Raw genomic sequence first — 18,607 nt, 5'->3', positions numbered from 1 at the left:
GACAGACAGACAGATAGATAGATAGATAGATAGATAGATAGATAGATAGATAGACAGGTATATGGATACTTTATTTATCCTGAAGGAAATTATTGACATATCACACTGGGTCTCACTGAAAAAAATAATGTTGTTGTAATATGTTTTGGGCCCCTATTAGGCCTTTAGAATCACCCTAAGTTTTTGCCCGGTGGCCCTGTGTAAGAATCTGCCACCTAGGGGCATGTGTAAAGAGCAATCTAGATGTGTATGGGTGTCCTGCAGTTCACTAGCGTGCACAAGGTGATTGGGTATTTTCAAAATAAAGAAAAAGTAGACATGACGTCTTGTTTCACAAATATGTTCAGCCAAATCAGTGAAAGCAAACCGGGTGCACCCTTGGGTGATTGTTATATACTGAGTTATTATTATATACTGTACTGTACAAAAACTGGGTGTGTGGAGACTTGGTAAACCTGTAATTCAAACACTGTTAGATGAGTCAACCACAATCTGGCAACACTGTGCTGTGATATGATTGACATTAGTAGAAAACAATCCCCGTTGAAAGCTCATCAACCAGCCAATCAGAGCTGAGGAGAACGACGAAAGCCGAGAGCTGCCGAAGTTTTCCGAGGTTCTCTGTCGGATTTACTAGTGAATGCGCAGTTATAGAGGAAGCCGTGCTGCAACTTTGTTTCAGTTCTTATGATCGTGTTTTATAAGATATAAAACATGATAAAAACTGCTCTAATTCTGGGATTAACGCTGATATTTGTGGTCAGCAGCTATGCAATTATCAGGTAAATATCTTCTTATATACATCCCAGCTCTATAAACATTTTGTAATATGATTTTACTTTGGTTTTAGATGTTAAGTTATTCGTTATTATTTACAGATCTCACGTTTAGTCTTCCATGCATTTGTGCATTGTTTGCTCTAAACTGATTATAAATCACGAGTTTAAGAGTAAAAGTGGTTTAGGTTGGCATTGCATGTTAGTTATTAACAGCCCACTCATACATAACATGTACTGTATTGTATTATACTGTAATGAAGTAAATGTGAATCATGTTATTAATGAACAGCCCATGCATCAGTTATACATAACATGAACAGTACTGTAATAAAGTCAATGTGATGCATGTTATTTATGAACAGCCCATGAACCAGTTATACATAACATGAACAGTACTGTAATGAAGTAAATGTGATGCATGTTATTTATGAACAGCCCATGAACCAGTTATACATAACATGAACAGTACTGTAATAAAGTCAATGTGATGCATGTTATTTATGAACAGCCCATGAACCAGTTATACATAACATGAACAGTACTGTAATGAAGTAAATGTGATGCATGTTATTTATGAACAGCCCATGAACCAGTTATACATAACATGAACAGTATTGTAATGAAGTAAATGTGATGCATGTTATTTATGAACAGCCCATGAACCAGTTATACATAACATGAACAGTATTGTAATGAAGTAAATGTGATGCGTGTTATTTATGAACAGCTCATGCACCACTTATACATAACATGAACAGTATTGTAATGAAGTAAATGTGATGCATGTTATTAATGAACAGCTCATGCACCACTTATACATAACATGAACAGTACTGTAATAAAGTAAATGTGATGCATGTTATTAATGAACAGCTCATGCACCACTTATACATAACATGAACAGTACTGTAATAAAGTGAATGTGATGCATGTTATTTATGAACAGCTCATGCACCAGTTATACATAACATGAACAGTACTGTAATGAAGTAAATGTGATGCATGTTATTAATGAACAGCTCATGCACCACTTATACATAACATGAACAGTACTGTAATAAAGTAAATGTGATGCATGTTATTAATGAACAGCTCATGCACCACTTATACATAACATGAACAGTACTGTAATAAAGTGAATGTGATGCATGTTATTAATGAACAGCTCATGCACCACTTATACATAACATGAACAGTACTGTAATGAAGTAAATGTGATGCATGTTATTAATGAACAGCTCATGCACCACTTATACATAACATGAACAGTACTGTAATGAAGTAAATGTGATGCATGTTATTAATGAACAGCTCATGCACCACTTATACATAACATGAACAGTACTGTAATAAAGTGAATGTGATGCATGTTATTAATGAACAGCTCATGCACCACTTATACATAACATGAACAGTACTGTAATGAAGTAAATGTGATGCATGTTATTAATGAACAGCTCATGCACCACTTATACATAACATGAACAGTACTGTAATGAAGTAAATGTGATGCATGTTATTAATGAACAGCTCATGCACCACTTATACATAACATGAACAGTACTGTAATGAAGTAAATGTGATGCATGTTATTAATGAACAGCTCATGCACCACTTATACATACATAACACTGACTGTACTGTACTGTAATGGGCCAGTGATAGCTCAGTGGTTAAGGTACTGGACTAGTAAACAGAAGGTTGCCGGTTCAAGCCCCGCCACCACCAAGTTACCACTGTTGGGTCCCTGAGCAAGGCCCTTAACCCTCAATTGCTCATTGTGTGAGTCGCTTTGGATAAAAGCGTCTGCTGAAAATGTAAATGTGATGCATGTTTTATTAATGACCAGCTTATGCACCACTCATACATAACATGTACTGTATTGTATTGTACTGCGATGAAGTAAATGTGATGCATGTTATGTTTAATTCACACAAACGCATTCAGAAGGAACACCAATGCAGCTGCTTTTTAGGATTTAATCATAAATACTTTTCTTCTTCTTTATTTTGATTAATGAAACATGATCTTGTTTGTCCCAAAACTTTCCAAGTTGTGAGTTTTCCTCTTATTGTAGCTATGACACGATCTGCTAGGTTAGAAGTACACATACACACATGCATGACTTTGGGAAGGACATTCTTGGACATTGATGTAGGTTCTGAGATACTGACCCAATTAAGGAATGGAACACCCAATTAATATAAATGTATCTATACATTTAGTGCAATCCTGAGCAGCACTCCGACAGTACCACCAGCTTTCTTCATAACAGGCGCAGTGTTACTGGGTTAGAATGCCCCACCCTTGTGGTTTAAAGTCCTGGTCAGTGAATTGTGGCTTTGTTGTAACCAGTCCCTCTGTTTTATCAGATCCACACACTTGTTTGTGGAAGTTCTACTAACGGCAGCTTTGTTTTTTTTTAAGGGTTCTTGTATTACGTTCGACTGTTTTGACTATATTGACACATTTCCTGCATTGCATACAGACCTTGGTACAAAGGCCACTGTTTCATGTACTTTGTACTTATGAACAATACATTGTCTTACATACATAGTTTTGTGATCTTGAGTTGAATATATGATTATTGTATAAGTATTGGGTTGTGTCTCAGTGTTCTTCAACAACAGAGACTCTGGTACGAGTGCTGCTGGAGATATACATTCAATGGGTAGTGTGGTCCCAAGAAAAGATATGACATTGAGTCCCACTGTAAAAAAAAAATTAAGGCCCCTGTTAGTCACAAGCCCTTCAGAATCATCCTGGTAGTCTTTTGTAAGGATCTTTCACTCACTGGACCTTCTGAGCTTACTTTGAGTCTACTTGGGTAAAAATAAGCCATATTTAAATAATCTTGTTCGGGCCGGATCTACTGCTTGGTTGACGTGTAATATATTGGTAGATGAGATGTGGTTTTAAGAAAACAGCTTTTCTAACCTTTATGTCAACTTGAAACTAGCAGCTGAAAAATCATCCATAAAAAGTTGCATAATTCTGCGTAACTGTTTAATAGAGGCTCATTTAAAAAATACTTTGTGCACTAGTAAAAATATTAATAGTTTGTTGCTGGTATAGTCTCAAGAAACTAAGAAATGCAAAGAAATCATTTCTTAAACATTATTTTCTTGGTGAGACCATTACAGGGGTCTCACAGATTCTGCAGGAGGCGTGTCCAGAATGTCCAGAACTCACTAGGACGTTATCACAGACTGGACTGAATAATGAAGAACGCTAATTGTTTACTTTATTTTTTATTTTGCTAGTTAGAACTTTTAGTTCTATTGAATTTTTTGTATGTATTATTTGTGTAATTCTAACTCATTCAAATGATTCTCCAGGCCACCCAAGGATAATGGAGTTATCTGGTTCCTCTAAAGGTTTCTTCCTGTAATTTTAAGGGAGTTTTTCCTGCCACTGTCGCCCTAGGCTGTTCAACAGTGGTTTTTTGGTCTGTCGGTCTTGTATTCTATAAAGTTGCTTTAAGACGATGTCTGTTGTCTGTTGTGCCAGTGATAGCTCAGTGGTTAAGGTTATGGAGATAGGGTATATCCAAAATAATGTATATCCAAAAAAAAGTAGACAGTTTAATGTGCGAGAATGTCTCGTTTCACAAACATGTTCAGTCTTGATTTATGTTTGTAGTGGCTCCGTCTAATATTTCTAATCGAACTTAAATATTTGAATAAGTAATCTGGATTGAATGTGTATTTTTGTCCCAGACCTTATTTGGACAAAGACGTTTGAGTTTAACACATTAATTTACAGAAAACTAAGTTGCAGACGTGATTGAAATCCCATGACTGACGTGATACGCTTGTCCCAGCACAAATTACTCCGAACAGAGGGACAGTTTCTCATCGACAGATACAGAGCAACTGCATTTGTTTGCTCAAGTGAAAGTGTAAAACTAAATGCATTACATGATTCTGTACGTTTAATTACATTGTGATATAGAACTAAATTGAATTACATCAGATTACCAAGCTCTGGTAATCTAATAGTTTTGAAAACATCGATGTCTAAGCTTAAGAGCAGAGATCAGGGCTGGGTGGTGTGACCAAAAATTTGTATCACGGTATTTTTTATATTAAGTTTCACGGTTTATCACGGTATGTTTTATTTTCGTGTGACTGGGACTGTTTATATGTCTGTGGCTGATTCTACTGTCATAAGTACATAGAATATAAAAAATTTTATTTCACCATGTTTATAATAAAGGTTTTGAGGACTATAAGCTTTGCTCAGCCCCACAAAATGACACAATATATGATGGAATCAGTACGCATGAAACAGTTGCAATAAATACAATTTTTATTGTTTATTTAATATTTAAGTATTGTACAATTACCCTTAGCTTTCCCTTTAACAAATAAAACCACGTTTGCAAACTCCACTGTACAACTTGACCACAGGTCTGTTGTAGAAAAGTGGACGACTTTAAATCTCTCTGATTCCAGTTTGCTTATAACGTTGGTTTAGCGACTGACCTGAAGTATTTTCACCCTGTAAGACAAACCTGGAACTCAGTGTTTTAATCATTGCTCTGAAAGCTTCTTTCTCGACTGTCTATACAGGAATCTTATATGATTTGCATCCTACTGAAGTCTACAGCTGTTGTGTTAACTGTGCTACGGTATAGCTGTATTTGAAAACCGCCCAGCCATAGCAGAGATGATCTAGTCTTTGCAGTAGCTGCTTCGGTTTTATGATGTAGTGATTGTAATTAATAGTTTTAATATATATTATGTTTTATAAATCATGCTTTTGTAAGATGGGATGTATCTGTATCCTTGACAGTTTTATGTCACATAGTATACTAAACCTGTACAGCATCTTGATGAAATAAACTCTGCCTTGCATTAAATGCAGCACATGTTTTTATTTATTTCTTTTTAGGGTCTGTAAAGATTAAAATGTAGAGAATTTAAACCACAGAGTTTTATTCATTCATTCATTGTTGGCTTTACCAGCTCTTTATCTTATTCAGGGTTGCAGTGGGTCTGACACTGACAGGTCGCCAGTCCATCGTAGTCCACACACACACACACACATTGCAACTTGGACCATTTTAGTATCTCCAGTTAGCTTAACTGCATGTGTTTGGAGGTGTGGAAGGCCCTGCAGTGCCGTGGGAGCCACACTGTTCCACTGTGCCAGCCATTTTTTACCAAACATGTTCATTTAACTGTATTTTCTGCTGACTGTAAGCATAACAATAAAGACTGTAGTGCAGAACTGAAGCTGAATCCATGTTGGTGGGGGATTTTGGGGGAATCAGTTAATTACTTTTGCTTTCTACTATTAACCTGAACCAGGATGTTTGTTTCAGTAATGTTAGCACATAGCCAACAGTCTGGCTAATTAGTCTAAACATGCATTAGTCACACTTAGAAAGGTCGGGAGACTGTTTATCTCTAATATAAAGATTTTTTAATCATTTGAATAATTGTTTTTGTTTGCAGGATCCCGTTACATCAGATGCGCACCGTACGCCGTTCCCTGGCTGACAGCGGCCTGACCCTGGACGAGCTGAAGTTGAGGGCCAAACAGGCCGGAGAAGAAGCCTGGACCACGGAGGACGATCATGTCCCTACCACCCAGTCCTCAGCCCCCGTGGAAAAGCTCATAAACTTCATGGATGTAAGCAGCATCATCCCGACAGAAAATATTCAGTATATAGAAGGCTTGTTGTTTTTACACCAGCGTTCTTCAGTTTGAGCCCCTGATAACAGTAAATGATCCACATTTTGCCCACATATTGTTGTAGGTGTTAGATTAGTGACTTGCCACGTATAATTAATCTGTGAACTGAACCTGGTCTGAACTGAAGTGTGACAGTTTTCTGTGTAATCAGGGGAGGTACCAACCAGCTCCCTCACATTTTTTTTTCATAAGCAGTCCAGTGGCTAATATTTTGGCATAATATATAAATTTTTTTCCCTGATTAAGACCTGGTGTAGATTAATATTTATGAACAGCATTGTAAATCAGCTTTAGTAAAGGTTCTGACGTTTAGTAAAGAGGTGATGAAGGTTTTTAATCATTTTTAAAGACAGCGAGAGACTCAGATGTTCAGACAGACAGAGGAAGTTTGTTCCACCACTTGGGTGCCAGTACAGAGAAGAACCTTGATGCTCGTCTTCCTCTAGTCCTGGGTGGAGGATTAGGTCGAGCGAGACCAGTGGCTCGGAGGTTGCGTGGTACAGAATGGGGTTTTGTAAATTTTTGGCTTTGTAGGCGAGCGTCAGTGTTTTAATTTGAATGTGGTCAGGAAACCAGTGGTCAGGAAACCAGTGAAGACAACGCAGCAGTGGGGTGATGTGGTAGTGTTTAGGTTGGTTAAAAACCAGACGGGCAGCTGCATTTTTGATGAGTTGCAGGGGAGGGAGTTGCAGTAGTGACTGGACAAGAATCTGGGTGGCTTCCATGGAGAAAAATGGCCGTTCACTGTGCATTTAAGTTGATGGCATTTATCAGACAACTGTGACTGTATACAATGATTATCTTATCTTATCTTAACTTGGCAGTGACACATTACCCTTGTTGGTTCTTAAAAAATGTCTTGGTTCTGAAGTCCAGATTGGCGCTGCTGCTTCATTCTGAAATGCATGTTTAGATTTATTTCTGTTAAAATGTATTTTGAGGCTAAATCTAAATTTTTATCTATTTAATTTTTGCATTTTCTCCCTTTTTCTACCAAGTTAGTTGTAGCCAATCACTCCTAGCAGATTTGTGGCTGATTTTCTGCTGCACGCACTGCCAGTTGTGCCTGATAAGTGGGCGCTCAGCTGACCGGTAGCAGAGGCCAAATAACATTTTCAACCTTTAAATGTTGTTGCAAAGTTTCAGCCAGAATGGCTGTCGTGTGGTGGAGCTCCTTACATATCCATCTACAGGCCAACGCTGCCAATCAATAATACAAATGACATCTATGGAAGTGTGTCCTCTTCTGTAATTTATTGGGATTTTTGTATATGGGTGTACATTTTGTATTTGATGGTAAAAGTTAAAGCTCACTTTTATATGTATTTAAGGGTTGGTTTCCCAGACAGGGATTAAGGCTAGTCCAGGACTATATTTTGCTTTAAATGGAGAATCTCCATTCAAAATGCTGTGTAGTCTAGGACTAGACTTAATCTTGGTCTGGTAAACCAACCCTACATGTGATGGTTCTTTTTAACAGTGATTTTAATTCAGATCCTTGTTTAGAATGCTAGGTAGGTGTCTAGTCATGAAAATGTAATTAAAATGACGCTCAGGGCGATTACAGCAATATCAGCAATATAAATAACCCAACATGCCTGTCAGGCCTCAACACATCGAGCAATTAAAATCCTCTAATTCTGATCTATTATTATCAAATATGTGAGAGTCGAGGCGCCTCGCTGATGAGCTAAATACTCGCCTCAGGTAATATCAGCTTTTATTTCATTCCATTTGCAGGTTTATTCTTATTCCTGTGGGTTTTATAAACTCAGCACATTTCTTTATTCAGGCTTGATTTCTTTTATCTGATTTGATTTTTCCAGGCCCAGTACTTCGGTGTGATCTCCATTGGTACACCACCACAAGAGTTCAAAGTTCTATTCGATACAGGTTCATCCAACCTGTGGGTTCCATCCATCCACTGCTCCTTCCTCGATCTGGCATGTTGTGAGTAAACGTGATCGTTAAAAAAATGAAACGATTATGTTAATTTAAGAAGAATTAGCTATCAAGACCGGCAGAGATCATAAAGGACGAAGACTACAAACATAGTCAAGTACCAAGGATCTGGAAGCTAAAGAAACACATGTTTATAATTTCTGGATGGTTCAGTTACAGCCCAAAATGAAAAACGATAGACAGCAGATAGCGATCTACTAATTTACTCCTATCCCAGCGTTTCAATGGGCGCAAGGCACACAGTAACATCCTGGACAGGATGCCAGTCCATCGCAGGGCAGACACAAACACACATGCACACACATACATACACAAGCACACACGCATTCACTTATAGGGCAATTTAGTGTCTCCAATTAACCTGACTGCATGTTTTTGGACTGTGGGAGGAAACCGGAGCTCCCGGAGGAAACATGCAAACTCCGCACAGAAAGGACCCTGACCCAGGACCTTCTTGCTGTGAGGCGACAGTTCTACCCACTTACCCACCCAGCTGCCCTAGTGTTGAATAGAAGACCTTCATTTGTCATATACTGTATATGTATACAGATACATGTTTACATATCCTAGATCATTTTCGAATCTGGGGTCAGAGCGCAGGGTCAGTTATTGTACATCACCCCTGAAGCAGACATGGTTGAGGGCCTTGCTCAAGAGCTGGGATTCAAACTCTCAACCTTTTGATTGATAGGCTAAAGCTCTACCCACTAGGCTTCCACTGTCCCAGAGCACAGGGTGAGTAGTTGTACGGCACCACTGGAGCAGACAGGGTCAAAAGCCCAACAGTGGCTGCATAGCAGAGCCTGGATTAAACCGACAACCTTCCGATAAGTAGCCCAAAGCTCTGCCCACCAGGCTACCACTGTTAATTTACTAATCCATTCTAGTTTTAACCTACCTCACAGCCATAAAAATAAAAATATGAAATATAAAAACAAGATAAAATAAGCAGACTCAAACATAAAATAAACCTACCAATCATGCCGTAAAATGACACAAATGTGTTAAACACGGCGTTAAAACCCAAACAAACAAACTAACTAATTCCTGCTTATTAGGAACCTTTGAAGACTGAACAGAAAACCGAAACACACACACAGTGAACCAGCTCATTCAAGAAATTTAAGCTACTAGACACATTCAGTTAATATTTCCAACATGAGAGTCATGTGACCTTAGGATTCATCCAACTGCAATTGCCTAAAGTAAAAACATCAGATCCCACCGATAGACATCAAACCTGTAAAAAAAAGAAACACACACCCATTCATGAGTGGGACCGGGCGGTGAACACAAGTTGCACTGGACACACTAGAATAACACACACACATCTGATAAAAGATGAAGCTGCCACACACTTAATGCTAGAACAAGTCATTTATGACTGTGAGACAGAAAAGACCATTAAGGATTCGTTCAACAACGCAAAAGCAGAGATCTTCCTAAAATTCCTGTCAATAACAAAACTAAAGCAACACACATAACAGACATATGTAACGTAACTAAATACAACAGAATAGTGACTCCCTGCCGTTTTGTTAATGTAAAAAAGACAAATGCGACCCAAGAGCAGACATTACTTTAAAAACTAAACACTAAACTTCAGCAGCTTCAAACAAGATTAACGTCACTGATCTGATATGATGATCATTTTAATGGTGGGGTAGTGTGGTTGTGGGGGTTCGTTTAGAATGAAGTGTCACTTTTTAATGCCTAAATGTGTTGTAATAGTAAATAATACATGGTAAATAGACATTAGATCTAACTTAGACTCTCTCTGATTCTCGGTCAGGGTTGCACCATCGTTATAACTCCAAGAAGTCCAGTACGTACGTACAGAACGGCACCTCCTTCTCCATCCAGTACGGCAGAGGCAGCCTGACCGGCTTCTTCAGCCAGGATACCGTCAACGTGAGTCGCTCACATTCAGATCTCAGTCGTCATCAGAGGTGGCAGAAATACACAAGTTCTTTACTAAAGTAAAAGTACTAGTAAACTGGTAGAATAATTACTCAAGTAAAAAAGTTAAAGTAATTTTAGAAAAAAAAAAAACATTTTAAATTCAGTTTTGTGAACAGGTTGAAGGTACACAAGCACCATCACCCAAAAGCAGCTTTAGGTTTTACACTTTAAGTTTTACACTTTTTACACTTAAGTCCACTCAGTCAAACAACATCTACAAAGAGACCCAGAATGTCTTATTTAGTTTCAGAAGTAGCTGGTTCTCAAAGTTCTGTGAATCCAAGCGTGCTTTTAAAATAAATAAATAAGTACAATTACAAATATAGGTTTGTTGTTCACTTTCATAAATCGTAAGCGGTTCTTGCTTTTGATGAAGACAAGAGCAGAAAACGTTACTTCACAGAGCCAAGCAGAGACAAAAGTTCATCAGTTACTAAGTTTGTTAGTTCAGGATAATTAATCTGCTCTAAACTTTTAGCACCACAGACAGAACGAGTCTGACTCGGTTACCGCTCTGTGGTAATAGCCAGTTTAATTAAGCCTGAGCTTTTTAAGGTAAGCAAGTCACACTAAATATTCCAGTAGCTGATGTTTATTTAAAACCGCAACCTTAAACATGAAGAGACGTCTGAGAAAAGATACTTACGCTTCGCTTCATATGAATCAACTTCTAAATCACTTAAAGCGATATTGTAAACAGAGCATCTCCCACACCTCTCTTAAAGACAAACACACACGTCCTATAACAGCAGTCACTGATTTATCTTCACTGTTTGCCCTATATTTAAGGTTTTTTTCAGACTGAACTGGATAACACCCCCCCCCCCCCCGCTTCACATTCAGTAGGATTCCAATTTGCACTTCATTAGGTGCCTGAACAGAACTGCCTGATTAAACAAAATACATAAATAAATAGATAGACATAAAATAAACCAATAAATACATTTATTTAGTTAAAACTAAAGTAATGAGCCTGTTTTAAAAATGTAGTGAGTAAAAGTAAAAAGTATTAAGTGACAGAAATAATCAAGTACAGATACCTAAAAAAAAACTACTCAAGTACAGTAACAAAGTACTTGTACTTCGTTACTTGATAAGATAAGAACCTTTATTTGTCATATATACATATACAGGTGTACAGTACAATGAAATTCTTTCTTCGCATATCCCAACTTGTTTGGAAGCTGGGGTTAGAGCGCAGGGTCAGCCATCGAACGGCACCCCTGGAGCAGAGAGGTTTAAGGGTCTTGCTCAAGGACCCAACAGTGGCTGCATAGCTGAGCCTGGATTTGAACCGCCAATCTTCTGGTTGATAGCCCAAAGCTGTACCCACTAGGCTACCACTTACCACCCCTGGTGGTCATTATTTTAGTGACTTTAGTCTTGCGGTTTGAATGATTTTAGCAACTGTTCTTTTCTGTGTCTGAATAAATGGAACACCTTTTTGCTTTGTCTTTTCACAAGTCAATCAAAAACTCATTTATTCCTCATATTCAATTAAAAAATTTAAATGACTAAAAGTACCAGTCAGTACTAAGTGGAGAGCAGATCTCACCATACTGTTGCACCTATACAGAACACTGATCAGAACTAAACTGGATTACGGATGATTCATATATGGATTTCTATATGGACTCTCCTTGATGAGTTCGAGGTTTGTCCAAGCGACAGTGGATTCACAGTTGGGAATCAGATATGACTAAATTGGACGATGTATATGTAAAAATACATACAGAAACTTAGCAGGTTTATTTAAGGGTGTATAAAGTGCTGTAATGTTGCTCACTAGTAATCGCTGTGTGGGTGTGTGCGTGTGTGTGTTTAGCTGGCAGGTCTGGACGTAAAGCAGCAGCTCTTTGCCGAGGCCGTCATGCAGCCGGGCATCGTGTTCGCGGTGGCCCGTTTCGACGGCGTGCTGGGCATGGCGTACCCGATCCTCTCGGTGGGGAAGGTCCGACCCGTGTTCGACTCCATCATGGACGAAAAGCTGCTGCCACAGAACATTTTCTCCTTTTACATCAACAGGTAGTGTTTAAAAAAAACAAAATTATCATTATCATCTCCAAGTAGAGAACAGTTGGTGAATTCAGCTGTCTTTGGGTACACAGACATGTTTAAGGATCTCGGACTCCACCAAACCACAGTGAGAAAGATAAATATTAAGCAATATTAAGCCGCTTTATGTCAGGGTTTGTTGATTAGCAGCATAAACAAATTTAGATACTCAGTACTACTACTACGTGACACAGTGGCTCGGTCCCCACACGGCATGAATGTCTTGGGTTCAGTTCCCGGGTGGGGCGGTCCGGGTCCTTTCTGTGTGGAGTTTGCATGTTCTCCTCATGTCTGTGTGGGTTTCCTCCCACAGTACAAAGACGTACAGTCAGGTTTACTGGAGATACCTACTAAAGTCCCCCTAAGTATGAGAGTGTGTTTGCCCTGTGTATTTGACCCACTGTGACCCTGACCAGAATAAATCGGTGCTAAAACAGACAATAAATAAATTATTGAGTTTTTTCTCTACTGCATCACTGCTGGTACTGAAACACTGTAGAACTGAAGAACTGTAGAACTGTTTTAGGACTTTTGATGGTCACACTGGTGATACTGGTGATAGTTGATTTGGTTTAAAGGTGTTTGTGTATTTTCCCTTTTCTCACTTCCTCCTCTGAAGAACCGCTCACTTCTGCTTTATTATTAGATCATAATCTATATGTATATAGATGTGTATATCTGTGTGTGTAGGGACATTTTGTGACGTGTGTGTGTGTGTGTGTGTGTAGAGACGTGTTGTTATCCGTGTATATCTGTGTGTGTAGGAATATTTTGTGACGTGTGTATCTGTGTGTGTGTGTGTGTAGAGACGTGTGTATCTGTGTGTGTGTGTGTGTGTAGAGACGTGTTTTTATGTGTGTATATGTGTGTGTGTAGGGACATTCTGTGATGTGTGTATCTGTGTATCTGTGTGTGTGTAGAGACGTGTTGTTATCCGTGTATATCTGTGTGTGTAGGAATATTTTGTGACGTGTGTATCTGTGTATCTGTGTGTGTGTGTGTGTGTAGAGACGTGTTATGCGTGTATATCTGTGTGTGTAGGGACATTTTGTGACGTGTGTATCTATGTGTGTGTGTAGAGACGTGTGTATCTGTGTGTGTGTGTGTGTAGAGACGTGTTTTTATGTGTGTATATGTGTGTGTGTAGGAACATTCTGTGACGTGTGTATCTATGTGTGTGTGTAGAGACGTGTGTATCTGTGTGTGTGTGTGTGTAGAGACGTGTTTTTATGTGTGTATATGTGTGTGTGTAGGGACATTCTGTGACGTGTGTATCTGTGTATCTGTGTGTGTGTGTGTGTGTGTGTGTGTAGAGACCCCACAGCGGAGGTGGGAGGTGAGCTCATGCTGGGTGGATTTGATCAGCAGTACTTTGATGGAGATCTTCACTACCTGAACGTCACCCGTAGAGCGTACTGGCAGATCAAGATGGATTCGTGAGTCGTCCTGCACCCACACGCCACTGTGTTCTCTGTTTCTTTACCCAGTGAACCCTGGACCTTTATTTATCATTATGAGAACTGACCCAACCCAAATGACACTCTTCTCCAAAGCGTCCACTTATAATTGTGTCTAAATAGCCCAACAGTGGCAACCTAGCAGAAGTGGGGCTAGAACCAGCAACCTTCCCATAACTAGACTAGTACCTTAACCACTGAGCTACCGCTGGTCGTATCCACATCCATCACTGACTGTGTGTGTATGTTATTACAGAGTGGAGGTTGGAAACACTCTGACTCTTTGTAAGGACGGTTGCCAGGCGATCGTCGACACGGGAACGTCCCTCATCACAGGACCAGTGGAGGAGATTCGGGCCCTGCACCGAGCCATCGGGGCCCTCCCGCTTCTCATGGGAGAGGTGAGAGACTAAAACCTTCATTATTTTACAAGCTGCACCTGTGGTAGTGTGTGTTGTTCTGGTATGAGTGTAGCAGGTGCAGCAGTGTTGTTGGGATTGTTGGGTTATGTTGTAATAGTTTAGATAAATAATTCTGATAAGCAGGTTATTGTTGGATATTGATCGTGGATTTGTTTCTGTTTCTTTTTTTGTAGTACTGGATCAGCTGTAAGAAAATCCCCACCCTGCCTGTAATTTCACTCAATCTGGGAGGGAAGATGTTCAACCTGACCGGAGAGGACTACGTTTTTAAGGTGACACTCTGTCTGTTCTCTACACCATCATTACTTACTCTGTGGAGTTATTTTACAGAAACAGTTTGATGACCCCCCTGCTTAATCTAGCTGGATTAAACTCATGAGGTAAATGACAGTGCAGGACGTTTATCAAACTGTGTGGGAAAATGTGGCCCTTGAAGACTCAGGTGGCGCAGCTGTAAAAACACACGCTGGAACCAGAGCTGGGATCTCGAATACATCGTATCGAATCCCAGCTCTGCCTGCCGGCTGAGGCTGAGCGGCCACATGAACAACGATTGGCCTGTTGTTCAGATATGGGCGGGACTAAGCCGGATGGGGTCTCTCTGTCAGACTGGTGCAATTACGACGAATTCTGCTGGCTGATTGATGGCGCCTGCACAGAGACGAGATAAGAGTGCTCTCAGGGTGTGTCTCTCCGTACACAACGCTGAGCTGCACTGCACTCGTCAAAGTGCAGGTGATAAGATGCATACGGCTGCTGCCCAATCAGAGCAGGGATCGGCATTGGTGAAGAGGAAGCGTGATGCAATTGGACGTGCTAAAAAGGGAGAAAATGCATAAATAAAATAAAAATGTGAAGACTAAAGCTGTGACTCCTGAGCTGAGCAATTAAATAGAGCCCTGCATATACCAGCCTACACTGATTCTAACGCATGTTCTTCCCGTGTCTGTGTGGGTGTCTTCTGGGTAGTCAGGTTTCCTCCTGTAATCCAAAGACTTACCGTCAGGGTTATTGGAGATACTTAAACTTGGCCTGTGTGTGTGTGTCTTTGCCCTGTGTTGGACTGGTGAACTGTCCATGGTGTTTCCTAACTTTCGTACAGTGAATCAGACCCACTCCGACCCTGACCAGGATAAAGTGGTGGTAAAACAGACAATGAATGAATGACAGTGTAATGCTAACAGCTAACAGGTTCTGGCCTTCTGGTCCAACACCAGTGCCTGATCTTACACACTTGAGCCTGTTACATAACTACATATTACTGCATGGTGTGATCTTAACAGTATATAATAATTAAATGGGACTAAAACATGACCCCCGTATCTCTGTGTAACCTTTCAGTCCTCTCAGATGGGCATGACCGTGTGTCTGTCCGGTTTCATGGCGATGGACATCAGCCCCCCCGCCGGGCCCCTCTGGATCCTGGGTGATGTTTTCATCGGCCGCTTCTACACCGTCTTCGACCGCGACAACGACCGAGTGGGATTCGCTCGAGCCAAGTGAACAGTGTTCACGTCAAGGTCTCACAGAGTCTGGATTCCACTCGCCGATCCACTTTCTAACTTCTTACTTCTGGTGTAAAAGTCATGTGTGTTCTTTTATAGCTCAGTGGTGAAATTCTAAACTAAAATCTGCTTTTTATGCTTTTGTTACGAGTGTTTGTGTGTCTGGAACATAAAACATGATATTTTCCGATTTCGTTCCTAAATATTCAGCTGATTAATGACGTGTAAACATCAAACTAGAATTGACTTTCTATAAAAAGTTGTCTGTAAAATCTGTAAATAGAAAATACAAGCAACTGATTTACTGGAAAAACAAACTCAAATTGAATGTCAATATACTGTATATATACACTATACTGCCACAAGTATTCGCTCATCTGCCTTCACACGTATATGAACTTGAGTGTCTCCCATTCTTAATCTACAGGGTTTAATATGATGTCGGCTCCACCCTTTACAGCTATAACAGCTTTAACTCTTCTGGGAAGGCTTTCCACAAGGTTTAGGAGTATCCACATGAAGTTTGGACGTCTGTAGCAATTTACTTTGCAGAAATTGACCCCGTTCTGTCATTTTACGTGGCCTACCCAATCGCTTCTACTTTGTTATAATACCACTGACAGTTGACTGTGGAATATTTAGTAGTGAGAAAATTTCACGACTGGACTTGTTGCACAGGTGGCATCTTATCACGGTACCACGCTGGAATTCACTGAGCTCCTGAGAGCGACCCATTCTTTCACTAATGTGTGTAGAAGCAGTCTGCATGCCGAGGTGCTTGGTTTTATACACCTGTGGCCATGGAAGTGATTGGAACACCTGAATTCAATTATTTGGATGGGTGAGTGAATACTTTTGGCAATATAGTGTGTGTGTATGTATGTATATATATATATATATATATGTGTGTGTGTGTGTTTTTATTCGTATATTACAATATATTGGGATAGTTGGGAAGTTAAGATAGAAAAATGTAAAAATCAGACCAAACATGTTTTACTTTTTCATTTTTTCATGCTTTTTTACATTTAACGGACTCTACTATCAAAAGCCACGTACAATTATAACCAATTGACGTTTATGGGCCTTGTACATGGGGCCCAACAGTGCCAATTTTGGTTCAAACCAGCAACCTTCTGATTACTAGTCCAGTATCTTAATCTCTAAACTACTAAATTGCTGGTTTCTTTGATGATTTGACTGTTGCGTAGAAGCATGAGCGGAGACTGTTCAGTCAGCAAGAACGCACATTTTGAGTTGGGACAGTATGGAAAATGCAAATAAATAAAAACACAGAGTTTCTTACATTTATTTTGACTTTTATTTGATGGCAGACAGGCTGAACCTGAGATATTTCATGTTTTATCTGCTCAACTTCATTTCATTTATTTCATTTCAGGTCTGCAACAAATGAGGTAAAGAAACTAAATAATGATGTGATTTTATACAGGTGATGTCAACAGGTGGTTGTAATCATGGTTTGGTATAAAAGCAGCACCGGTTCAATCCCCATCACTGCCAGGTTGCCACTGTTGGATCCTTGAGCAAGACTCTTAACCCTCTATTGCTTAGACAGTATACTGTCACTGTACTGTAAGTCACGTTTGGATAAAAAGTCTTTGCTAAATGCTGAAAATGTAATGTTCTTGGATAAAATTTTTTATTAAATGAGAAACTCTGAGCTCAGCCTGCAAAACCAACGGAAATGAGTAAGAACAAGACACAAATCCTTCTTTAGTCTGAAAGTCAGAAGCAGGTTTTGAGTTTGATTCAGTACTAAATGATGGAATTTGTTACGTTTCACACTTTAATCAGTGTTGAGAGAACCACATTTTTATATAAACGATGCCATAATGCATTAACTGTTGAGCTGTTGCTTTTATTTTTTATGATTCAGACCTGGTCATGTGGTGAATCTGTGTATACAAAGTGGTTTAGAAATTAGAGTTATCAGTTTAGGATTTTTTTGCGCTGTAGATCAGTGGTTCTCAACCAAGGGGGCCTCGGGAATCTAAAGTTGGGTGAACCCAGACCTGCCTTGAAACCTTTGACGTAAATTAAATTATGTAAAATAAATACATACTACAATTCTTACGTAATTCTGTTACTGCGCAGTAATTATTCAGTTCAGCTCACTTAAGCTCATGGTTCTCAAACATGGGGCCTCAGTGAGTCTAGACGAGGACGGGAGACGATTAGACAGGAAAATCTAACAGCTATAGGTATATGAGAGATAACTTGTAATGTCTTATCTATTCTATCAATTTTAAACTACCAATACCAATACCAAAACTACACAAAACCTTTTTTGTTATCCTTGCTAAAAAGTACTAATAATATCACAATCTGTATTGAGGGGGTCCCAGAATTCTTTATTTTGAATACAGGAGGTCTAAGAGAATAAAAGGTTGAGAATCACTGCTGTAGCAGCTTTTATTTTTGCTTGTAACTGTTGCACTGACTTAAATTGCACTGCAGTTCCTAAATAAAGACTTTAATAATAATAAAAAGATTGTTTTTATTGTCATATATCTGGACTATGTGTGGGTGGGTGGGTCTTCATACGCTGTGTTTGTTTGTTTGTTTATTAGGATTGTAACGTCATGTTTTTACACTTTTGGTTACATTCATGACAGGAACGGTAGTTACTCATTACACGAGATTATATCGAACACAGTCATGGACAATTTAGTATCTCCAATTTACCTCACTTGCATGTCTTTGGACTGTGGGAGGAAACCAGAGCACCTGGAGTAAACCCA

At 39.4% G+C, this 18,607-nt stretch overlaps 1 protein-coding gene across 1 annotated transcript; it reads left to right on the top strand.

Annotated features, from left to right (window-relative positions):
* The first annotated feature begins 714 nt into the window (after window positions 1-714).
* On the top strand, window positions 715-18,355 carry napsa (napsin A aspartic peptidase). Its single transcript, XM_063016920.1, has 9 exons — window positions 715-782; window positions 6,242-6,419; window positions 8,309-8,432; window positions 10,237-10,355; window positions 12,232-12,431; window positions 13,775-13,897; window positions 14,175-14,319; window positions 14,514-14,612; window positions 15,682-18,355. Exons 1-9 carry the CDS (start codon window positions 715-717, stop codon window positions 15,841-15,843), a joined length of 1,218 nt encoding a protein of 405 aa, XP_062872990.1. The 3' UTR covers window positions 15,844-18,355.
* The last annotated feature ends 252 nt before the right edge of the window (window positions 18,356-18,607 follow it).

The sequence above is a fragment of the Trichomycterus rosablanca genome, chromosome 2 (assembly GCF_030014385.1).
Source record: "Trichomycterus rosablanca isolate fTriRos1 chromosome 2, fTriRos1.hap1, whole genome shotgun sequence".
NCBI lineage: Eukaryota > Metazoa > Chordata > Actinopteri > Siluriformes > Trichomycteridae > Trichomycterus > Trichomycterus rosablanca.
This window is presented reverse-complemented; position numbering and strand designations above follow the sequence as displayed.